This window comes from Oxyura jamaicensis, chromosome 4, assembly GCF_011077185.1.
Source record: "Oxyura jamaicensis isolate SHBP4307 breed ruddy duck chromosome 4, BPBGC_Ojam_1.0, whole genome shotgun sequence".
Taxonomy (NCBI): Eukaryota; Metazoa; Chordata; class Aves; order Anseriformes; family Anatidae; genus Oxyura; species Oxyura jamaicensis.
Window position 1 is genome coordinate 36,867,946 of NC_048896.1, and position 25,815 is coordinate 36,893,760.

The 25,815-nt window shown below is 44.4% G+C and overlaps 1 protein-coding gene across 9 annotated transcripts in view; it reads left to right on the top strand.

Moving 5' to 3' along the window:
- Positions 1-15,755, top strand: part of STOX2 (storkhead box 2) — a 71,209-nt gene extending 55,454 nt beyond the window's left edge. For all 9 annotated transcript variants that reach the window (XM_035323890.1, XM_035323894.1, XM_035323892.1 and 6 more), the window contains 2 exons: positions 5,950-8,215; positions 12,690-15,755. In XM_035323890.1, the coding sequence (XP_035179781.1) occupies positions 5,950-8,215; positions 12,690-12,885 (2,462 nt within the window). In that variant the 3' untranslated portion in view covers positions 12,886-15,755. The remainder of the gene's footprint in view (positions 1-5,949; positions 8,216-12,689) is intronic.
- The last annotated feature ends 10,060 nt before the right edge of the window (positions 15,756-25,815 follow it).

Here is a 25,815-nt window from a genome sequence, read left to right on the forward strand (position 1 = left end):
CCTGATGTCCTCCCATATTCTGATAGTTTATTTTTCCTAATTAGGCTCTGATGTGCTGAGAGAGAGGAGAGCATTATCAGCGTAGATGTATCTGTCAGTGTCAAATAACCTCTCTGTATCTCACCCTGTAGCAGCACTTGTCTGCCTGTGCCGTTTGTGTTTTAATGAACAGATGCTTCACTGCGTTTCATGGCATGTATAAATTTCCTAAGACCCCAGATGCCATTCTCAAACTGCCTAAGAATAATAAAGCTCTTTCCTCAGCGCGGGTCTTACACTAGCAGTCTAGCCGTCTAGTTTGCTGAGCCATTGTGCAGGCATAAATCTGGGCCATGGCTCTATGTGAAGTAAGGTATGCTAATTATTTATAACATCACATAGCAACCACTCCACATCCTTAACTAGTATTTCATGAGCCAATCAGAGTATTTCTTTTATCCCTTGTTAAGCCTTAGCATCAGCTCAGGAGAAAATCATTTTAGCAGATTTAACACCATTTAAATACTACTTCAGATGTATTTTTCCTGAATTTATTTTATTGACAAAGTTTGTAATGATAATGCACATCTTATTTGTGGCATTTGTTAGTTGCTAGGTTTTTTTAAAAGCGAGAGTTCCTGCTGCACGTGCTCCCATTATTCTAACTTAGAATTAGACAATGAGATGTTTGTACAGCCCCACTTTATAATTTATTGACCACGGTTTTAATCCTGTGCACTAAATGTAAATCTTTGAAATCCAGTATAAGGAGCTAAGAGTGTAACCTCTGCTCCTGTGTTTGGCAGCCAGACCCTCTTATTGGTATGACCATGGCCAAAGAAAGCATCAAGTTTTGGACTATGCTGCCTTTAGGAAGGCTTTTTCTTTTCTTTCCAGTTTTGTCCACATAGTTATTAAAATAATTTTAAGGTGTTCAGAATTTCAGTGGGGAGAGTTTGTCTGTGCATTGGACTAGGTCACTTTCGAAGCAAACATTTTTTTTTCTGAAAGCTGGCAAATCCCTCCGACGTCCACCTTCCTATCTGTTCATTCTTTAAATATGTGAAATGTATATGTCGCGCTTAAAAGAAGTGTCTTACATTAACTGAGTTCACTCTAGGTCAGTGTTCTTTGTGAGCAGCAAGCAAGACATAATCTTCTGTCGGGAAGCTCAGTGGATGGCATAGTAGACTCTCCTGAGATGCAAAAAATGTACATGTCTGATGATTCAGGGTCCAGACAGTTTCTGCTCTTGAATTATTAACACGCTACATAATCTGAAATAACACCACTGCTGTCATACAGTATTTTAAATGATAAACTCTGGTCTCTAAACTACTGTTGTGTTTCTTTTCCTGTTTAATACAGGAAGGGAGACCATAAGGAGACTTCTGAATGCAGGGGCAGGTTATATATAGAAACGATGTGGGCAGGTTACTATGAAGAAAAAAATCTCGGGGAAGCTGGGAAATCTGATTTCTTCATCTGCTTGTACCGCAGAGTTGCCACAATCTTTGACAGGTCGCCTGCCCTCTCTCTCATTGGTATTTCCAACACAATAGGGCTGCTAAGGCTTGTTGATTATTTTAAATGCTTTGTTCTCCTTGGAGTGTCGATCATGGGTTGTATCTAGCCATGTGAGAGAAGAGTCAGACAACGGAGATGGTGTGGGGGAGTTGCAGATCTAACTGAGGAAGAGGCTTGACTTCAAAACAATCCCCTGCAAACCCAGTCCTGGCGGCATTAACTGTGGAGAGACTGTGCAGGCATGGAAGTCTTGCTGTCCTAGTTGCCTCATCAAGTGGTAACTTGCTGGTTTCCCATTTGCAGTGGCCAGTCACAAATGTGCCTACTTGGACTTCTCACCTTGGGATATTTGAGCTCGTAACAGGAACAGGAAGCCACTTTGGCCCATTGCTTCCCTGGCTCACAAAAGGTAAAAAGGTGTAGAGCTACCAAACGGTAAATGCACACTGACAAAAAATAGATCCCCCTTTCATTCACTGAGAGCCTTCAGGCCTGCTCTGTTCATGCTGAAGTCAGGAGATTCTTGGCCAGTGGCTCTAGTTGGAGCAGGGCCAGTCCCAGCGTGTTCCCGTTTTATGCTTTCTCGTCAGGGTATTTATTTTTTCACCTGATGAATGGCATTGAAAGTGCCATATGCAGAACAGTTAAATGACCCACTGCTATCTTAGGTCTTCATCCACAGCAGAACTTTCCTGTGCTGTTTTTTTAGCCTCTTTAAAGGTTGTAGAATTTTTAGTAAAAGCCCACGCAGAGAAGCATTTATTTTATTTTTGATTCGAGCTGCCACAATCTAACATGGAAACCCCACCAGCTATGGCACTAAACAAGGAGGCTTCTTGTGTGTGGGTGTGGTGTTTTTTTTTCTTTATGTTTGTTTGTTTGTTTACTGTATGAATATGAATTGTGAAATGGGGGAATCTCTCTTCCTGATGTTAGTATGGGAAGATTGGACTTCTAAGTTTGTGTAACTCCACTGCACATCCTAAATCCAGTGGAGAAAATTTGGGCCTTAGGATCTTATGTTTCTATTAACTGCACTGAGCTTGATTGCCAGCCACTGCCCCGCTACTTCAAGTGTGAAAAAAAACAGCAACAGAGCTGGAGCCCTGGGGTAAAATGTTTAACTGCTCCAGAGGGAAAATGAAAGTAGCGGGAAAAAGGAATTGTTAGGTAGGGTAAATTTTACACTTCCCAGTATAAATACACTACTTGATCTTTGTGCCATTTGGCTCTGGTTATGAGCAGTAGGCACCACATCTGCTGAGGCTATGCCATATTTGAAGTACTCACAGAAGTACTAAGTATGAAGATGTATTCAAAATAACAAACATGGGAACCCAAGTGATATCATTGCTCCTGTCTGCACTACAGGACAGCCTAATTCAAGCTGGGGGCTGTTCCTGCTTTCCTAAGTACCTGAAAGAGACCTGGACAAAGCCTGGACAAATCTGCAGAAAGAGTGGAGGGGGGAAGTTTTCCATAAAAGAAAGTTAAGTGGAGAAGACATGATTTCTTTTTGTAGCTAAAAAAAGGCTGTTTCCTGTTCTACACAGGCTGTTTTGCCTTCATGGCATGAGGGTGGTGCCTGGAACGTGCAGGCAGAATTAGGTGGTATCTTTCTTGTTTTTCTCAGCCTGAGCTCTATACCTGGATATAGAAGGGTATCGGCTACATTTAGAAATGGGCAATTTAAGGAGAATATCTACACTGGAGTAAAAGCCTAAGACTTGCAAGCAGGGGCTGCCTTGGATTCTGGGCAGGCAGTCCCTTCTCCCATGTGCGAGAGTAGGCACCTGCGCCACTCCTCAAGTTTGGGCAAAAAGGGGATTTTCAGTTTTTGGCAGATCAAAGCAATGCGGTAGTAGCATGCATAAGAGGGATTAGCATCTTTCTACTTGTTTCTTCTTAGTGTGCTGCTGTAGTTGTAAGTAAAGGCAGTGAAGTTATGCTTACCTCTTCCCTTAAATTCTAGTCAGGGCTCAACTCGGGCAGAGCTCCTCCAGCCTTCCTTCAGCATGGCTTGCAGACGTACAAGGGCATGTTAAAATAAAGGGCATGGGGGCTATGCTTTTCTTCATGGAAAATGGTGAATGTCCGTTCCTCATTAATTCTCTTCACTTTCCACCTCTCCTTATTTCCCAGGTAGTTTGCATCTGTTTCTTTGGCAGAAGCAGCCAAGAAATGGAACCTTTATTTTACGTACTATGCTTTACTTTCCAATGTGCTTGACATGGTGAATGGGAGATCTGTGTCACCGTGTTTGGTATGAAATCAGGTGTGAGGGTGCACGGCAGCAAGACTTCTGAGGCTTACAGGATGTTAGGGCTGCTGTAAGCTGTGGTACTGGTCACCTGCACTTTGTTCAGCACTGTAAGACTTGCGTTGTTCACAAAGGCTGGACTTACTTGAGTCACCAAGTGCTTTACTACAGGCTGTCATCCAGTCCTCAAGAACATGCCTGTGCTGAGTTACCCTTGCAGCAAGAAACTGTTTTTGAGCGAGTTCTCCAGTTCATTTAAAAAGTCATGCTGTTCAACAGAGACAATATGTAATGCAGAGTACAAAAGCTTTCCCTTCCCACTTCCTTTGAAAGAAATACTGTGTGAGCTTCTTCATTTGGTAGCATATTTCAGCGATGGTGTATGTGAGCTTTGTGGCATCCATTTGCATTTTGAAAAGTATTGGTAAAATGCAGAGCCTTCTTCCAGGCCTGTTTGTTTATTTACTTGATCTAATTTCAGCATCCCAGGTTAGCCAGTAATGAAGCTGAATATTCTTGGTTTCTTTGTCACGTGGAGCACACTCTGAGACAGTGAACTTTTCATTGCCTTGCCTTTCATTTATGCTGTGGTTCTGGGAGCTGAAGTTTGGAGCCCGTTTATGTGTGCCATCAACAGCACGCTGCCCGTTCGGTGGGATGTTGGTGGTAGTGCCAGAGCCCTTGCTGTCATCCTCGTGTCTGCTCACACAAGGAGCTCAGTGAGCTTGCAGACTCCAGCCTTTGGCACACAAGCGAAGAGCTGGTGACCGCGCACTGTGTGCCGCAGAAGATAACTGTGTCTGTGACAGGTACAGCTGGTTGGGATGTTTCCATGAAGTGTTTTTGTGAAAAGCAGGTACTTTGATGAAATGCATGCATGATTTCATGGAATTCCAGTCCTTTCAGGTATGCAGAATTTGACTTGACAAGGCCTTGAACAACGTGACCTAAGTTGGCCTGGTCTCGAGTAGGTGGGCTGACCACGTGGCTTCAGGAGGTCCCTTCCAGCCTAACTCGCTCTCTGTTTCTGCTACTTGTTTTCTAAATTAGTTTTGATGAAAACTAAAACCTAGAGTAAATAACACTAACAGGTTAAAACAATTTCTCCAATTCTAAAAACGTAAATCAGTTTAGTACCCAGAAATAAACTTAAGCAGTTTTTAGTTCAGGAAATGTATTGCTTGAAGATAACTTTTTCCACTGAAAAAAAATCCAAGATTTTTATTTTTCATTCAACGCAAACAGATTTTTTTAAACTAGCTTGTGAACTAAACCTCTTGTTCCCTTAGCTCTAGATGGAGCTTACTCCTGTGCACAGCATGCTAACTCGGTATTTTATCTAATAAAGTATTAAAGACTTGCTCCTGCACCACTGAACCCAGCAGGAGTACTGGCAGTGCGAAGGACCAGGTTCACAGCGCCAGGTCTACCGTGTGTCTAGTGTGACACTGGTGCAAGGTTGACAGCCTGTCCCTCTCGTGGCATGATATGTTCACTTAGGTAAGCACCCCTCACATCTCACTTGAAAGGAGGTGAACTCTCAGAAGCAGCGTGTTAGGAGCTAGATCTATAAGTTGCAGCACAGTAGAAAAGTTTATGTGGGTAAGTTGAACTGTATCACTCAAGGCGTATCTTTTGGAGCTGCTGTTGTAGTTGAGACATTTTAAATTTGGGGGATGCTTTTTTTTTCCTTTGTAGTATTCTTCCATAGAGAAACAACCTAGGCATCCAAGTAAGCAAATAACCAATGTTTTATACATGACTGTACATTGTTCTAAATACTTCTGGTGAATTGGGATATAGGTATTTGGTTGGAAGAAGAAAAAAAGTGAAGCATTCCCCCGATACCCTTTGCTTTCCAGTGATTTCATCTTGTAGCTTAGGGTCACCTGTGCAATGGAAGTGACTAGTTGTTCTCTCTCTCTTTTTTTTATTTTTTTTTTCCCCAAACACTCCATTAATGGCCTCCTTTCTACTTAATAATTCATACATCTAAAGTGTAGGAGATAAGTGGAAAAACAAACAGACAAGAGAATGCCTAGCAAAGTACTTCGCTGGAGTTGTTTGTTCAGCATATTCCAGCCTACACATCAGAAAAACAGGTTTTTGCAGGGGAGGGGGGGAGCCAGAGAGGTCTTTCAAGTTTTATGCACTCCCTGATTGTTGTTTGCTGTCATTTCTAGGAGTTCCAACACCCAGTCCAGAAATCCTTCGACATACCTTGAATATGCTTGTACGGGAGAGGAAAATATACCCAACTCCGGATGGTTATTTCATTGTAACCCCGCAGACTTACTTTATAACACCATCTCTCATAAGAACTAACAGTAAATGGTACCATTTGGACGAGAGGATACCTGACAGGTCTCAATGTACCTCTCCGCAACAAGGAACTATAACTCCCTCCACCTCGGGATGCGTCAGGGATCGAACACTACCCAAAAACCACTGCGACTCCTGCCATTGTTGCAGAGAGGACATGCACAGCATGCATGCATCTACCCTACAGAGGAAATCAGCAAAAGACTGTAAAGACTCATACTGTCCTCCTTCGTTATGTCAGGTCCCACCTACTGAGAAAAGTAAAAGTACTGTCAATTTTTCTTATAAAGCAGAGACGCTCACAAAGCCCAAGGATGTAGAAAAGCAGTCTAAGAAATTTGGACTCAAATTATTCCGATTAAGTTTTAAGAAGGACAAGACAAAACAGTTGGCAAATTTCTCTGCCCAGTTTCCTCCGGAGGAGTGGCCGCTAAGGGACGAGGACACCCCTACCACTATACCTAGAGAAGTAGAAATGGAGATTATCAGGCGCATTAACCCAGACTTGACTGTGGAAAATGTCATGAGGCACACTGCACTAATGAAGAAACTTGAAGAAGAAAAGGCTCAACGAAGCAAAGCAGGATCTTCAGCTCACCACAGTGGACGAAGTAAAAAAAGTAGGAATCACAGAAAGTCTCATGGGAAGTCGAGGTCACACAGCAAGACTCGGGTGTCCAAAGGAGATCCATCAGATGGCTCTCATTTGGATATCCCAGCCGAAAGGGAGTATGACTTCTACGATCCCTTGACTCGATCCCCACGGGAAGGCTGTTTTATAATAGAACACAAGGGAGATAATTTTATAATGCACAGCAATCCTAACATGATTGAATCTCACTTTCCCATGACACCAGAATGGGACGTGTCTGGTGAGCTGGCCAAGAGAAGAACTGAAATGCCTTTTCCTGAACCTTCCAGGGGAAGCTCCCACTCCAAGGTCCACCGGAGCCACAGCCATACGCAGGATAGACGATCGAGGAACGAGCGGTCCAGTAAGGCTAAAGAAAGGTCTAGATCCATGGATAACTCCAAAGGACCTCTGGGCTCGGCTACTTTGGGCACGCCTGAAGACATAGGCGAAGGCTGTAGCCCAGATGACCAAACAACGAGCCAAACTTACATCGACGATAGTACCTTACGGCCGTCTCAGTCACTCAGTCATCAAAGGGCTCTGATTTCAGCCGCAGGCTACAAAGAGACTTGCATCCCTGAAATAGCCAGTGGCAGTGTAGAAACCCCCAGTTCGTGTAGCCTGTTGGAACAAAACAAGCCTACGGAGAACTTGCCTTCGTACAGCGAGCTCAACTCCTGCACAACAAAATCTGCAGTCGATGACTATTTCCAGTGCAACACGTCCAGCGAGACCGTGCTTACCGCTCCGTCACCGCTGGGAAAGAATAAGGAGGATCATGACACGCTGACAGGGACAGACGGGCTCAAAAAAATGGCTCCCTCAGAAAGACAGTCTCAGCATGGTGTCAGGGAGCCCGGGGTGCACAAAGAGGAGTCCCCGAAGGGCCCGAGCAGTGGCTCAGCAGTAGCTGGCCAGACTCCAGAGGTGATCGCAAACGGGCGGCTGGTCCAACACCACAGCGCTGAGTCAAGCAGCCTGGATAAAAGGAAAGAAATATTTAGCAAGGATACACTCTTTAAACCTCTGCACAACACTCTTTCTGTGAATAGTTACCATAAGTCTAGCACACCCCTGCTCAAGCCCCACCAGAAGACCCCCTCTGACACGTTGCCGGTCCGATGCGAGAAGCTGGAGCAAGCGATAGTCAGCTCGGTCACGCAGGCCATGCCCGGCTCGCAGAGGCAGCAGGAGACGACTGGGAACCAGGAGGCCTCCTTCGACTACTACAACGTGTCCGACGACGACGACTCGGAGGAGGGGACCAACAAAAACGCTGAGGAAGAGAAGAACAGGGATGACGTGGGCACCATGCAGTGGCTCCTAGAGCGAGAGAAGGAGAGGGACCTGCAGCGGAAGTTTGAGAAGAACCTCACTCTGCTCGCCCCGAAGGAAACGGAAAGCAGCAACAACCAGCGAGCCACCCACTCGGCCCGCCTGGACAGCATGGACAGCAGCAGCATCACTGTGGACAGCGGGTTCAACTCCCCACGGTAGGCCTGTCTCCTTAATTGCAGCTTTACCGGCTAGGAAGCTTTAGTGACCTGTGTGTGTTGTGTTGGTGACAGAACATAGGGCCGCATTAAGCACATGTAGGCTTTCAGACCGTGTTTTCTGCAGCTCTGAATCCACAATTCAGAGGTGTGGGTCTTCCCCATACTGTAAGTAACCAGAGGCCATTTGCGGCATTGACTGTATTAGATAATTTTCCTTTTGCTGAAAAAAACTCCCTGTATCCTTTTTTCTGTTTGAAACTTGTGTTTGCATTTAGACTAGAAGGGGTGAGCTCCTGCATATCCCCCCCCCCCCCTTCACCATCAAGACAAATTGGAAGAGTAGACATAACTAGCTGCCATTATCCTTGGCTCAGAAAATGTATAAAAATATATATTTAGGGGGGGTTGTGTTTTTTTTCTTTGTTTTCTTAAAACATTTTGGAAGTGTATTTATCTATCTGTCACCATTCCAAACTGGTGAGACTGGAACAGCTGTTCCCCCTCCACAGCTGAAAGTGCTCAGGATATTTGAACTTCAGAGGTGCCCCAGCTCTGCATCAGCAGAGAGAGAGGTGTCTTGCCTCGGGTACTTGGCAAAGGTGTCCAGACGTTTGTGTGTGGTGGCAGTGGTTAGCCATCCTCATTGCAGGGATCTCAGACATCACAGAAGTCTCAGTGCACTAGGAGTCTTACAGACATAGGGAGGAGAGAGTTGCTGGTGTGTTTCCTACCCTGAAGATTTCACCAGCTCATTTCCAGGTTAAGAACCTTTCATTGGAGCCTTCTTCCTTCTCCCTCTGGCCTTTGGCAGCCCTAGGTCCCTGCTGGAGTGGAGCTTGCCTGGTTTTGTTTGCCCTGGATAGCAGCCCATCAGAGTTCAGAACAGTGACTCTAAACCCACAGAAATAATTTACAATGGTTGTTCTCTTATAATGTCTTGCTTAGGCTTAAATTATTTATTGGCTGTGTTTAAAAATAAAACCTCCAAGACTGGCTTTGTATTAGGTAAAAGAAAATGTTGTTTGTTTGTTTTTTTTTTTTTTTTTTTTTTTTTTTTTTTTTCACTACAAAAAGTGTTCTTATTCCTCAAAATTATATATTCTTATAAATCTCTAGCAAGGCCCTCAGAAAGCCATGTGAAGGGTTTCCTGCTCCTAGACACAGGACTAAATTTCCTTTTCAGTTAGTCCTGCCACTCTGGAACAAATTCCTTTGGATTTGATGGTTACTCCTGCTTGATGTTAATAACAAGGCAGGAATTACTGGGCCTGCTGCAGCACGCAGGGAACATCAAACCACTGGAGCAGGCTTTTAACATGTGTATGATTCTTCCGAGTAAAAATTTTGAAAAATAATTTGAGCAAGTCATTGCACTTACACTGAATCTAACTTCAATACAAGAAGGGTTTGAATTTGCTCCTGCAGATGCTCGGCATCTTTTTCACACACAAGTGCTGTGTGAGGCTGTGCGCACTGTTTTTTTTTAAAAATGTAATTTCTTTAAGCTGAAGTGCTATACTTGCAGGCAGTTTTGGCAGGGGAGTGTATAATGCTTATTGCTGCGTGCCCAGCCTGCCTCACTCTGCAGCGTGCATTTCATCTACAGGACAGGGTGTTGACTGGATAAAAATCAGTTCTTAGACTGCTGTCTTGCCTGCTGCATGCAAACTGAATATAAGCTTGCATTTCTGCTTAATGCAAAGTCAGATATTTCCTTCCCTAACTGTTTACACAAAAGCTAAAATTCCTGTTGATGTTCAGCTTAAATTTAGCTAGCGAGAGAACAGAATGTTGTGAGCATACTGGATTTAGTGCTGCTATAGCACTCTGTTAAGATTAAAAGGGAAACAGATAAGCAGCTTTTAATAACGATTGTGCTCTACACATCCCTTTTTTATTTTACTGTTTATTTATTAACAATTTTTTTTTTTGCAAGTAAGCTTTTTTATTTATACAAAAATGCAGCATTCTGTAGTTTTTTTTTCTGTGTATTTGTTTCATAAGGCCAGCATATATTCTGGGTATTTCAAAGGCTTTTATATGTCCAAGTCATGAGTTTTGCATCAAGACGATTAAATTGGATGCTTTTGCTCACTTCTGGTCACTCCTTGATATAACTATAAAAATCACTGGAGCTGAGGGTGAATCCAACCCTTTGGCTATAATTGCCATGCTGTTATTACTTTCCTACCTTATAAAAAACGTACTCCACAGCCCTTTTCCAGGAAATAAAAACCCACCATCCAGCATCCATCTGGTAAGATTCCCCCAGATCTGACAGCGTCCATTAGCAGGTACCTCAGGAAGAGGATCAAAACAGGACACGCTTCTAGGGAAGTTTCTCAAGTGTACTCTCCTAGCTTCCACTAATGTGCAACTGGACTTCCTGGGGTGTGGTGCTATCTTTTCATCTTTCATTTAAACCGCAGTGTGCAGCGTTGCTCGGGGAATCAAAATTACCAATTCGACACTGTGAAAGAAAAAGGGTATTTTCAAAGTGTGACAAATGACAAGAAAAAAAGGGGCATTAAAAAAAAACAAAACACCACCACCAATGCAGGATGTAGTTAACGAGATTTGCAATGGTCATTTGACTTCAAAAGTATTTTGTATGAGAAATTCATGAATACGTTGCCATTGGGAAAACAGCCTCACTGTATTTTGTTCAGCACATTTATACAAGTGGGATATAGTATCCACTAGCTTTTAATATTATTTTTTCCCTTTATTTTTAAAGTTCATGTAATACTGCTGTTCTTTTCACCCAGAAGCTAATTTTGGCATTGCTGTGCATGCTAAACTCTCTCTGCAGTCATCATCTACAGATGTTAACAATGGTCAGTTTGCAACATTGGAACTGAAATTGGTTTGAAAATCTGGAATTGGTGGTTCCATAAAGAATGATACAGTACTGGCTGATCTCTGAAAAACAAAGATTGCATCTGTTTTCATTAATAAGCAGAGGGAGAGGGATCAAAAAACGAGCAACAGAAGCACACCCTATGTCACTGCAGCTCACGGAGGTTGCTTAGTGTGAGTGTCGCCCGTCGTCGCTGTTTGGAGGTACTTACAATAAGGTGATTGGCAGGAGGTGATCAGTACCAAATCTGATCAAATTAAAAATATCTACGAGAACTTTTCTAGAAGCATCATTGATTTTTCCAGGTTCATTCAGTTCAGGATGGTTTGCAGCTACATTTATTACTACAGCTACACAAGGTGTTTCTGCCATGCACCGACACATTTCTCCCCTGCCACATTCCAGGCTGTGTGTTTCTACTCTTCCCCTGTTACTAGCCCTCATCTTTTTTCTCCGGACTAGTATTTAACTGGGAGAGGAATATGTTGCAGGGTCAGGACCACACAAGGCAGGTGGGAGCAGCTCCTTTCAGGAGCAGGTAAATTTAGGTTGATTTTAAACCGACCAGGAAGCTCTGTCATTAGTATCTGCTTTTGGTGCTTGTGTAACACCCATTCAGTCCTCTAAATGTACTCTACACACACCTCCACAGCAAGTTGTGATGTCATTTTACAAAGAAGTAGGGGTGTGGGTGAAGGATACATGGACTACCTGAAAACCAAATCTCTCTCTGCATGGAAAAACATTCTTCAGAGATAAAGAGTGGTAAGAGAGCAAAAAAGAGTAGTATTGGTAAAAACTACCTTTAGTATATCTTGGCTGAGTTTTTGAAAAGCTGTAGGTTAAAATAAAGGCTCCTCTGCATTCACAGCTAGATGTGTTATTAAAAGGCTTACTCTTTAAAAGCGCTCAGTGTGCTGTCACTCCCATGGACAGGCAGTGTGTTAGAACGAAAGGAACTCGGTCTGTTGCATAAATGAAATAACAGCACCCGTTCTTGTGTAGAGAATGATTGCAGAGCAGGCAGTTAAGATCTCTCACTGTCTTGTAAGTTGCAGTTGTCTCAGCTGTGAAGCAGAATTGAAGTGCAGTGTTCAGAAGCATTATGGGTTTAATGTAAAGTAGTGTCTTTAACTTACAAATAATCTGTGTTAAAGAGAGAGAGAAGAGGGGACAGCAGAGGAGGCTGTGCTGCACGAGCATTCTCCTAGCTCTGCCCGGTCACAGTGCTGATTTGAAGTTACTTTGTGCAAAAATTCACCATCCGGGAAATAAAATTAATATGCCCCACGTGCAAAATGGAAGCTATTTTATTTCCTTGAGTGTAAAATCCAGATGCTTGATACCGGTTCAGTGTACAGACCCTGTGTGACAGCCTCAGCCCTGCTCAGTGCTGTACCTGCGTTGCAGCATGGTGGCTGCTGAGTACCTCTGGAACCCGTTTTGGAGGAACATATGTGAACCGTCAAAATGCGATGGTTTATTGATGTGACATTACATACAAACACAGGAAGCCTGTTATAAAACACTCTATTCTCCTTTCCTGTCTGGTCCATAGATATATAGGCATGTCATATACGAGTGTGTATATATATTTCTTTTCCATTCTAGTACTCGTGAGAGCCTGGCATCCAACACTTCGAGTATTGTTGAAAGCAACAGACGTCAGAACCCTGCTCTGAGCCCTGCACACGGTGGTGCAGGCCCAACCTTCAACTTCCGAGCCACCGCAGACCCGCCGACAAGCGAAGCTGAGAAACTGCAGAAACCAGCTAACTGCCTGCAAGCTTCTGTCACTAGTGTCTGATAGTCATCCTGCCTCAGAATTTCTGTCTCATCCTATACAGTAAAGTTTACGACACTGGGACTGATGTTTACATCTTTGGGGAAAAAAAAAAAAGCATCTCAACCACAGTTTTAGTGTTTACTTAAACTGTGCTGCTATGTAGACTAGGGGCAACAAAGAAATCTTTATTTCAAGGTATTGCTTTTCACATTTGCGGCTCTGTAGCAACAGAATAGCAGTAGGGATAATATGTACACTTTTTGCTTCACTTAATTGTAACTGAGCACATAAATGAAAGTCTAGACACTGTAAGTGTAATCTGCATTTTCAATGTCCATGCAGTTGCCAACTTCGTTTAAAAAAAAATGCCACAGATGTGTGATGCCCCCGGTCAGAAGCTAAACTCTGCTGCAGAGTTGTTCTACTTCAAAAATTGAGCCACTGCTGAAAGTAACCAGCCAGGATCACCATGAGGAAAAATGATGCCAAACGTGACAAGTGGTGACCTCAGCTCTATCTGTGAATTATTAGTACCAATCAGTCATTTTCACTGTGTGTTTTTGGGACACAACTTTGCAAAATACCTGTTTTAGTGAGTAAAAAGAGGTCTTTCTTTTAGAGTATGGAGGGTGGGTAGGGAGGCAGCTTCCCCTTTCGTGTTTCAAAAGTATGAGAGATGTTTATGTACTGAAACTTGCTACTTGACCTTCCAGAGTCAGAAATGAGGAGGTAGAGGGGGGAATGGGGAGGGAAGGGAAAGTTATAACTGTCACGGAGCCGCACCATGGAGTGACAGAAAATATAGGGAATATCTTCAGTATCAATCAAGTATTTAAGACAGATAATCTAATTCCTGTGTCACTTCTGGTATTGCAACTCGCCATTAATAGAGGAATCAGAATAACTAATTTCTTTGAACAAAAATATTCTTTGTGATATAAATGACAAGTATGGCCTGAAGAATTGATTTCTTTCTAGTGGAAGGACGTAAATCTATTTTATGTAGCTTATTAAATAGAGTGCCTAAATTAGGCTATTAAAAATAGCATACATTGTAGTGATTATCAGAGAACAAAATTTAGAGAATTATAAACTTCTGGCCTTTTTATTCAGTGGATGTTATTTGCAATTTAGCATTTTATGGACACATCTAGTTTCTAGAAATTAAATGTGTCCATTTGGTTGGCAGCAGAAATCTGAATTCTGTAGGTATGGTATATCCCAATTGCTCTCCCCTAAACTGTTGCTCCAAAGTAATTAATACTATGCTAATTACTGCAGAGTAACTTCTAAGGCTAGTTGAACTTAAAGAGTAATTTTTAGGTATAGGGTCACATTCTACTCTGTTACTCATGCAACCCGGTAGTGCAACAAACTGACTTCAAAATTAATTCTATCTTCATTTTTTATCAGAACAGACAAATTGGTGGAAGAATAACAAAGATATGAAAATATTCAATAGTCCAAACTGTTGAATAGAAAAGGGACATTTACACTGTCTAGCTCTTGTAGTACACAGGTGTTAAACCCAACTGTACATATTTAAAACCAGTGTTTTCATCAGGTTCTGGTGACATGTATTACTCTGTACACAGCGTCATTTGAGCTTCACTCATGTTCTATATTGTCATCAGAAGTCTTCACTGAAGGTTCAGCCTTATGTTACGCAGTTGGATAAAGTTCATTTACTTACAAAAATGGCTTTCTAACTCTGGACACAATCAGTTGCTAATTCTGTCAAGGACATCTGCAGTACCCAGTAAATGCACAGGTCTGTTTTCCTTGGTTTCAATGTATAAATTCCATTTCATGGGAGCAATAAGACCTTTCAGTGCACACAAAGGAAATTATTGTGCTTTTGGTTGGTTATCAAAGTCACTTGGCCTTTAGCCTTCTGCCTTATCATACCTTCCAAGATGTGCTCTAATTACCATATAATGCTTTGCATGACGCATCTTATTACTCAGTATGTAACTCCAGCCGTACTTACTCCATGCGAACTGTAGAGTCAGAGTTTTTGTGGGGAATTGTCATATCCTATGCAGTGGCTGACTGTGATTCTGTTTTCTGAGACAGCTCTGACATCAGTAGTATGTATCAATTCAGTAAATAAAAATGTCAAAACTTAAAACATATATATATATATATATATATAGCTGATGATCTGAAGTACTAATGGCAGTATTAAAATGTGAACAGCAAAAGCAAATTTCACCTTTTGGAGAAACGTTTGTTTGTCATAAGCTAATCAGAACTTATGCAGGCAGCTGGTTGTACAGAAGACATAATTCCAACAAAATATGACAATACATACCTACAAACTGTTTAGTATGTGATTTCCTGAAGTTCCCAGAGACCAGCAGACAACATAAATGTCATATTAATGTTGACATGGCATTGTACCAATATTAATGTGACTCTTGGAATATGGAATGTAAACAGAAGTTTCAAATAGAAACGTTCTAATCTTGAATTCTTTTTTTTTTTTTTTTTTTTTTCCTTTTAAAATCAACAATGGAATATAAGGAAATTCCATCTTGAGGTTCTGGTAACAAAACCACGAGAGTGGAGCTTGAGTGCTTTATGTCACCCTAATCCTTTGATGAAATCATAGCCTTGTATTACATGGTTGCTTATCTGTCATTCTTCTTCTAATGTATCAATTTAAAGGTTTACAGAGTTAGATTAGGTTGAATCTGTGTTGTGTTCAACTGTAAAGGGTCAACACAAATCTGTCGGCATTTTGCACACTTATTATGTATTATTATAATACAACATGTTACTTTTATGGTAATTTTTTTTACACATATAACTACCTCCATGAATTTGATGAAATGCAGCAACATAAAAAGTGTATTGTACAAAGCAAGGTTAAAAACTTTGAAGCATTAGCTCATGGCGTTCTCTTGTGTGTCAATGCTTGCGTATGAAGTCATCATGTTTCCATTGCCACAATTTCATTTTAAAATATTAAAAATCTGTCTTTCAGATGAGTCACTTAAGACTTTGACAAGGCTGCATAATTGGGATAAAAGTGAAAGGGAGGCTCAAACCTTCCATCCTCTCCCCAGTTACTGCTACAATTTCTGCCTGGTAGAACTTGAAAATGTATTTGTAATTTAGCAAATTAGGAACATCTACAGTCTGTGAAATATGATTGACAGTTTGGGGTTTGACAGAAGACACTCTGGGTATTTTCTTGGCAGCCTTCAAACATGCTGGGCCCTGTTCTGCCTCCGTTTTTGCCAACATATCAGGTCATGGTTTCTCTGAACCGGCAAGGGTGTTAGAGCAGCTCTTCCTTCAACGATACACACTCTGTTTTCTAGAGCGTGTGCATTAGAAACACTTGCTCCTGTAGAAATTGCCAGCAGCTCTTAATTGACTTCTCTGGGAGCAGTATCGGGTCCCCACTCGAGGTATGTGCCTATTGTTCAAAGAACGTGGGCGAGTTTCCAAGAAAAATGAAGCTGGCTTTTGAAAAGTAGCCAGTTGCAACAAGCCACCTTTCAAGAGGGAAAAAAGAAAGATTTTCCAAAAACCAAAGGAAGAAAGTGGCAGTTGAACCTAAGCAGATCTCACTTATATACAAACCCCGATTTATGAACACCTCTTTCAGCAAACCTACTACCATTATCCTGATGCAAGTTAATATACAATCATCAGCTGAGCTAATTTAGCTGGTTTTAAGTATTTCAGTTACAGACCATAGGAAATCATTATCCGTTCGACTCCGTGCGCCATTGTGAAATGTCCCTAAAACAAGCAACAACGTTCGCTCAACTTCAAAAAGTAAGATGTATTGGGAAGCAGATACTTTAATTAAAACCATGGCCCGAGTGCTTGCCAGCGGTAGTCGTTGTTATAAAAGAGACGGAGGCCATCATTAACATGGGTCATGCTTTGCACTTAAGCCATGCCTTCTGCCCGAGGGCCGTGGAGCACTTCTGGCGGTACCAGCTGAGCCTCCCAGCACAGAGGCAGACCTCGCTGTCCCTGTTCTCTATCGGGGCACGCTGAAGAAAACAAGGCTGAGAGTCTGTGGATGAAATTATTAGCCAGTTTCTTTCTTTCTCTTCAGAAATCACTCAAGTAAGTGTAATAGTTGACCAAAGTGTTCAGTGTTTGTACTCGAGCTCATCTTTTCGTGCTTTCAGTTCAAGTAAGAGGGAAACTACTTTGCAGTCCTGCAGAGACTCTTAGGTTAGCAGTGCCAAAACCAGCTTTCAGTCGTACGAGTACTGCCGCCGGTGGTTTTAGAAACAGTTATTTTAATTAAAAATTTGTTTTTCAAGTACATTTCACAGAGCTTTTCCCAAACGCGATTCTTCAAATTGTTGTGCTGAGAAAGCAAATAGCACTCCTAATCTGGTGTCACCCCCCAGTTTACAATTAATTCTCTTTGCTCTTCTGCAGAAAGCTGTACAGTATTAGAGAGAAATGTTCTATTTTTTACATAATTCTTTAAAAGAAAGCAAAGTATATATCTAAAACATTCCCCCCGACGTAAGTAAAGCGCATCGATCCTGCATCAGCGTGCCCCGTGGCGCGCAGCGGACCCAACTAAAGCCGAGCTGGTGCTAGAAGAAAACGGGACTCACGCTCCTCTTGTGGCGGCGCTCCAGACGCTGGTCTCAGCCACCGGGTGTAAATCTGGCATTAACTCCCCCGGCCTCCCACGCACCTAACAGAGAGCGGAATTGGTCGCTAGCTCCATTGAAGCTCAGTTCTGAGCTGAGGATTTCCGCCTTCCTCCCCCCCGAGACCCTAAACGCAGACGAGGCGCAGAAGGCCACCCGCACACACCTGGACCTGGAAATGCAGCCGGGGGGTGAACCCCTGGCGAGATGCGGCCGGCAGCCCCCTGCCCAGCACCTCCCAGGGCAGCCGCAGCGCGGTGCCCTTGGGTCCCGTCCTGCAGCGGTTAGAGCCACCCGACGGACGCCCACCCGTAAGTATGAAAGGGCCCGCGGGGTGATTGGCACAGAGGTTACTTCTACAGGTGGAGGAGGCGTTAAGTTGAGAGGGATCATAACTCTGCAGGTAATCTTCTGTGAGTGACTGAATGTGGCTGTTGCATTAGGTCTAAATGAGTTACTAAATGCAAGTGGGACTTACTGTATGTTAGAAGGGAGTTTTGCAGCCAAGACTGCCTTGTATAAATGTGTTTGCACTGAAAAAAAAAAAAAAAAAAAAAAAAATTAAAAAATTACTTGGTCTCTGGTTGCTGTAAAGGTCATCCAAGATGGATGTTCTGTTTATATTGTATAGTATTTCATATGAAATAATTACGGTTCATGAAATGTCTTCCCTAACGTTACTGATTTATAACAGCACATTTGTAACATGGTTTTTATTGTGTCAGTGTACCATATTGTAAATGATGATTACTTGTCATGCTTAGTATAATAATTTAAAGGAAAAAAAAAAAAAAAAGGACAGGGATTTTTGTAAGTCTATATTTGAAAGTCCCTCCATATGGTAATATTGTGTTCATGTTGTTTATGTAGTGTTGTGCGAAATATCCATTTTGGATTGTGTTACTTTTTAAGATATTAAATAACATTTGGTTATATGTTTTAAGTGGATTTTTTACACCCATCGGTGGTTTTTAGAGGAAATACTTTCCATTTCAGAGAAAATAATTTCCGTTTAACGCGCTGTTTCTCTCCCTCGTTTAGGAAATCTTGCGCAACAAATCGGTAATCTCAGAAAAACAAGGGTCGTTACAGCTTGCTGTGCTCGTGTGTGCTTCCCCAAAGGGCTGAGAGCCATTCCAGAAAAACAGCACTAGGGAGAGAAATTTGCAGAATTCAAAAAAGACCCTGTTTGCTTTGGACGGGCAGGGTGATGCGTCTTGGGGAAATGCAATCCCCACCAAAGGCACGAGCTCCAAGCTGAGATGCACCCGAGCACAGGGAAGTGACAAGTCCCTGAGCGCATCCTGATGCCCAAGCAACAGCCTTCAGCTCCCTCTTTTCCTCTCCTCTCCATCCTCATGGGCCAAAGAAGGACCTGGGCACGCACCAAAGAGAAAGGGCTGCAGCGAGGAGGCTTTTCCTACTTCTTGCAATACTTATCCAGATGTTTTCCCCTCTCTCTGACAGTAGCTGATTGGAAAGCCCAAGTGGACAATGTTTAACGTGCGGGTGCTGCTTTCCTGCCTCTGTGCTGCCTGCTGGAAGGCTTCAAAGCGGTTAAGGCTCCAGGGCCTTGCCACAGTACTGGAGTATCTTGTCTTGATACACACCTTGCCCTTTAAACTTTGCTTAGAAACCTGCTTTAAGTTCTCCTTATACATATTCTGCCAACAGTTAAACTGAAGATCTTAAGCAAGTGACATCTTTTTGGTCCAACTCGGAGTTTGCTGTGCATATTACCTTTGTTTCCCCCTGCGTCACTGCCCATGTCCAGACCACCAGAACTCAGACCAGACAGCACAGAGGTGCAGAGACCAAGCCCAGTTCTTTGCTGGCTTTCTCATTCCCACTTTCTGGAGGTGTCCTGGCTTCCTCTACCTCAGTAGAGGTGGGATTTGGGGCTGAACACACGTACAGATAGCTTAAGTGTGGTCCATACCTTACTTGAAATGGCTAGGCCCACTGCTTCTCTGAAGAACTTTTATCTTCCTGGTGGATTGTGCCTTTCTGCCGGGAGCACTGACCTCAGAACAGCACATTTCCATCCCTCCTTATCTACAGATATCTTAAGATTATGTTTGTGAAGGCTCTCCTCTCCAGAACTGCTCTTTTCCATCAGCCTCTCCGCTGACTGTTTAGGGTCTGTTTTTTCCTACCAGTGTATTTTCTGTGGTGTCCTTCTCTGTCAGCATCCCCACCTCTTCTGCTCCTTCTTGGCATTTTCCCCCTTCAGGTTGTTTTGTTTTCCCCATGCATTGCTTGACAGGAAATGTCCTCTGCCCCTTTTCTCACCTTCCCTGCTTAAAATGTCATCCTAATCCTATAGGGTCCTTTCCTCACTTTTCCATTCCTTTCTCTTTTTCACTCTCCCCACTCATCTGAATGACCCCAGAGAAGAAAAGGTGCTCAGGATAGGAGCTCCTGTCAGCACTTCCCTTCAAACCCTGCTGTTCCAGCTTGGTGATTTTCAAAAAAGGCATCGAAACTTGCCCCCACTTTTCATCCCTTCTGTTTTCTTCCTCCTTTTGACTGCTGCTCCCTCCTTAACTGTGGGCTTTCCTGCCCAACATCTCTGTGTTTTGTGGGCTCAAAGACCCCAAACCCGCAGCGATGCTAAACCAACAGGTCACATTTGTCTTCCTCAGGGTGCCAAGCAAGGTCCCAGCTCAATGCTTTGGAAAACAATTACAAAAACTACAAAAAATTACACGCCTGCTCACCGCCACCGGTGGGTGAAGGGCGAAGGGGCTTGCAGCAGATTCAAAGATGCTGGGCCCTGCATGGCCACCAGTGGCTGAGCGCTTGTGAGCAACCTCCTTCTGCGCCTCCAGGTCCTCATCTTGAACCAAGGATTTGTAGCCCTGCTGTCACAGTAGTGATAAATGAGGATTGGGAACAGGAAATCCCAAGTACATTTTTTTTTTTAATCTTTTTTTCTCATCTCTTGTCCTGATAAGCACGGAAAACCTAACCCTGTGCTGCCAGCTACTTGGAAATAAGTGAGCAGAGTCTCTACATCAGCCGGCGCGCACACTAACGCGGTGATGTACCTCGGTTCCTTTCTGCCTTCCTTACGGAAACCCGGAGCCTTTTGCTTTGAGTTCTTGGTAAAACTCTCCTGGCTGCCCAATGACAGAGGGGCAGTGGGGCAGGGGGCTGTGAAGGTGGCCCGGGGAGCCCTCCTGCAGCGCGTTCAGGCTTTGCCCCTGGTCACGTAGGCTTTGCTCCCGCGGCAGCAGAAGGGAACGCCGGCATTTGTGTGGAGGCTCCCAGCGGGACCGTGCTCCTGGTGCCCGCGCTCGCCGTGCTGCAGCTCACCTTGTGGGGCAGGCCGGGCACACGTGGGCTGGGTCCCTCTGGGATGAAAGCAGGCAGCACCAGGAGCACAGAGACCAAGCAGAGAAACCAGGCCTCCTGGGGGGACCATCCAGAGCAGCCTGTAGGCAGGGGCTGGGGCCTCTGGTCTCCCTAGACTGAGCGTAGCTCTTGGGATGCCCCCTCCTTGAACATCCTTCTGGGTCCTTTTAGCTGGGATTTGGGGAAATACGGATCTCAGCAGCTGATTCTGCAGGGCAGCTTGTGCATTGCAAGGATTTCAGTGCAAGCCACGTGTTACGCACCTGGAATCTGCCATTGCTGCATAGCTGTGGTCCTCCCCCCACGTGCACCAAGCAGCACACGTGTACCACTGGGCAGGGACTGCCAGGGGTTGCCATCAAGGTTGCAGACTTGAAGACACAGAAGTGCAAACTTCGGAGCTGGCTGTGTCTTCCTGGCTTCAGCAGCTGAACGCTGCCTGCAAGACACAGCCCCTGCCCCTGCCTCTGTGGTGAGACTCCTGCTCCTGCTGCACGGCTTCTCCTTGCAGCACATTGCCCAGTTCCTCCTCCTCCTCCTCTTCCTCCTCCTCTCCGTGGCAGGCCCCAGCCAGCCGGCCCCAGCACGGGGAGGCCATGAGGGGAGAACCTCTGCTGTGTCCAGTTCAGTGCGCGCCTCTGGCTCAGACCCAAAGTTTTCTTGCCAGAAAAGTCCTGTTTAGCAGCCAGCTGCCACGACTCAGCACGCTTCTGCTGGACACAAGCTGATGATGATTTTCAGATGCTTGTAGCGGGGCCAGCTGTAACCCCGATCTAAGGCATGGCCCTGGCAGAGCCTCTCAGTGAAACAGCAACATTTATATATATATATACAGATGTACATATATATTTAACCTAGGCAGGGCAGTGTAATTATTCCTCTTCTGCTAAAGGAGTACTGAGACATTTTGCCTGAAAAAGGAAGCTTTTGGTTGAGTCCTCAACTTCACCTGCACGTACGGTGGCATTGCACAGACGGGGACGACCTTGCACACAGCAGTCCTTTATGTGTGTGTGCACCACGCACAGGCTACACAAAATTTCCAGCTAAACAAAGGGAGCGGGGAGAGGAGGCCAGGAGAAGCCACCTGCCTCGTCCTGGGCTGGTGATGGCTGTCCCATGCAGCAGGACATTTCAGGGCGTTATTCCCTGCCTCCTCGGTAGGAAACGTGACACAGCAGGCGGATGAGCCCCGCTGCCCTGAGGGGCATGTCTGTGTGACAGCAGCCCCAGCGGCCACCAGGACAAGTCGGCTGCTTGGGCAAGAGCTAGCTCGAACCGCCCTGCAGGCAGCAAGCCGGGAGCTTTGGACTTCAGCTCACCGCCAGCAAGTGGGAAAAACTGACTCAGAGAACTTAATTTTCAGAAACAGGGAGCACCTGAAGACCTTGTAAAAGCAAGTGTTTGCGGCCCTAACTTCAGGCGACGTTCCCTCTCAAGCCTATAAAACGAACCAGGCACGTTTTGTTTTCACCCCTCTCCTTTGCCTTCCTCCTTGCTTGGCCCTGGGGGGCTGCCCCCACACATGCAGCGTTCGCTTTCTGTCTCCTCTTCCTCACAGACTTCTGGGGAAAGTCATTTTTCTTCCGACTGCAGAGTTTTATTTTTAAGTAGTCTCCAGTGGACCCTGGAGATTTATTATTCACTCATAATGAAGAACCTCGAGAGCCCTCACAGCCTAAGGTAGCTGCTATGTTTATTGTTCCTCCTTAAAGGTAGACCACTCTCCTGGTATGGTTTTATTATCAGCTATAATCCAGTATGGAGTGACTGTATTTCTCATGCTTTGATGCTGGGCAGCAAATAACACCAAAGCACAGATTGCACAGAGAAATGTTCTAAAATAAAATGAAAACCCCTCTTACTTTTGATGGTAGAAATGAGAAAAAAAACATATCAGCAAACTAAAGCCTTACAGGATGACAAATAGTTTCAAAAAGCTCTTTCGCCGTGTTTAAAACATTTGCCTGTTGATGAGTGGACTTCCATTGAACCAGGAGCTAATAAAAGACCATTGACTGGAAATACGTTGAGCACATTGCTGATTTTTAGAACTTTTAAGGAAATGTTGTTATATAGCGAGCACTGATTAACAAGTCAAATGCCCAGTGTATATCAAAGTGGAACACAGCATATGTTAGAGAGCAATTTTATTTTAATATATCTTTTTTCCCTCTTAAAATCACTGCATATTTTTAGATTGATTTTATCACTGCACATGTAAAAGCTACATTACCTCTCTGATGTCTCCTTGAGAAAGAATTCTAATTTGGAAGGGCAAGATTATGTTAAAGAATTTGAAATATTTGTTAGAAACGACAATAAATCCTATGCATAAGTATATATTTGAGTGCATTTTAGTATATGTTTGCCTTTCTAAAAATGAAGCATGTGGGATGTTGGTGAGGAGGATTTATGCAGACCTAGAATAAAGAACAATCACAACGGGCATTTTCCAAAATGTTTTTTCCGAAGCCAGGCACCAGCCACAGCCTGCCAAGCCGGCGAGGTACTCACGCTCCTGGCAGCATTCCCCTCTGCAGGGCAGCCTCCTAAAGCAAACACACGCTGGGATTGCCTGTCTCAGCCCATCCTCGGCCTTCTCCCTCCCCACGTGCATGGGATGTTTCTAGTCATGAAGGCTCTGAATGCCCCCCAAGGCCCTCGCACTGGGCTCACAATAAAACCTTCTCCTGTCTTTCTCTCGGTTCCTGTCGTACGTGCAGTAACTTGCTGTTTGTTCCCTTCTAGAAGCTGCAGAGTGCCTCTGAGCTTACTCTGTGTCCAAAAAAATCATCTCCTCTCCAGCAGGGGAAGGTACATGATGCATCCCAGATGTGTGCACGTGGCAGCAGTCTCCAGACGCGGTGGCTTGCGGGAGGGAGGTGGCTGAGCAGAGAGCACTCGCTGTCTCCGCGCCCCTGCCTGGAGCAGGGATGTCGTGAGGCTGACGCTGTGTTACTGCCCCGGCACACGAAACCTCCCAAATGTCACTCAGAGACGTCTCTGCTTTTAACCAGTGGTGCTGGAGAAGCCTGTGGTTGTCACGGGGAACCGGAGGGAGGACGCAGAGCGGCTTCAGGTTGTTAGATAAGATCTATCTTCTGTCATCTCCTTGGCTGTCGGCTGCCAGCTCCAGATCAGCCCGTTTCCAGCTCTTAAAACAGAAGAAAAGCCCTGTCTGAAAACGCCTCTTCTCTCCAGCTGCAGCTCCTGTGCTTCACTACAGCCCTGGGTGGTGCTCGCGGCTCTCTGTGGTTGCCTCCTTCCTCCCTCCCTCACAGGACTTTTGGCAACACCCGCTTTTTGGGGTCCGGGAGTGTTATCGGCACACTGAGCTCCTGTGGTGGAGGGAGGAAGGGCTCCTGGGCTGGGAGGCAACTCCAGAGAGCTCCTCTGTGTGCAAGCTGTGAGGCACAACAGGGATCTCTGCCCTAGAGGATTTTCTTCCTCGTACCAAGAGGCTGAAATGGGTAAAGGCCTTACCCACCGCCCCATGCTGCCAGCAGCTTCGAGTGAAATGTTGCTTTTGCTCGGCTTCCTGGCAGGATTGTTACGTGCCAGAGCTTAAGGTTAGTAGGAACACTCATCTCCAGTGGACAAGAGGAGAAGAAAACAAACAAGTCATCTATAGCAGTCTGTGTAGACAACTTTTTTTTTCTGAGGAAAAAGTCCATATAATTCACAGCGGGAAAGAGATTTTTTATCAAGAAGTTACTTCAGAAGAATAGACTTTGATGAGGAAAATGGGACCAGTCCCCCAGCCTGCACTTTGCTACAAGATAATTCCTACAAAATGCTGCTTCAATGACACCTCCTACCTGCTGTATGTGTGGAGGGTGGCAGCGAAGGGATAAATGTGAGAGAAACAGTACAGAGAAAGTGCAGTCAAAATCACTGAATGATGTTCTTCCAAAAGGGACGATGAGCTCAGGCTTGCACTGATTCATATTTTGTTTTCATGGCACTATTTATAAACCTGTTGAGGCTTCCCTGTAATCCTAATGGCAAATTACAACTCCTTCATGATTTGACTTTCATCTGAATTGTTTTATCTGTTTGAAATGGGGAAAATAACCATTTTCTTGAATGGCTCAGAACAGCAAACACTGGAGACTGTGGACTAATTGGAAACCATGAGGAGCTGTCTGTGAAACCTGCCTGGAGATCATCTGTTGGATTTGACCAAGCTCTCACCAGAGCTGGCTCTGGAAAATCCATCTCTCCCTGCTACTGGGCTCCGTGGATGTTTTTGGAGGTGTCTGCACTGAACACGCTGTGGGGGAGCCGCGGGACATATGGGGCAGCACCTCCTGCAGGCTGTGATGTCCTTCACCGGGGCCTTTGCTTTGAGCCCATCAAAGGGCACAGGGCAGCTCTCAAGGGCATGTGGCTGTCATGGCTTTCCTGGGCCAGCACCTGCCCCATCCCTCATGATGAGGCACTTCATCCGAGGTAGCACGACCCCCTTTGGAAATCAGGTGCTGTTTCATTTGCCTCGGCTCCTACACCATTAATTCCTCCATTCTCCTCCTTTGTATTAATATTTCAAGCTGCTCTGTCTGTCACATCTGCACACTTACCAGCTGCTTTCCCATTTTTAATTGCCCTCAGAGGGCTTCTTCCAGAGCCACACCTGCTTTTTTAGGGGCTTTAATTTGTCACTGTCCAAACAGGAGAAGAGAGCATTTAAAATTCAGCCTTCATGACTGTGTTGTATTTCTTCAAACCTGTGATTAATTGCTGGGCATTTACAGGCTGTATTCTGCTATTTCTGTATAAAACAGTCTTTATTTTGCTGTGAAGATCCCCACATCACGGGTATTATGTATCTTCTTGTTGGTAGGACTTGCATTTATTCTTTCCCTTTGTTCTTGTATGAAATGCAAAGAGAAAGCTCAGGGCTCTCTCAATTTTACTGTTTTTAAAAGGGAAAAAAAAAAAAAAAAAAAAA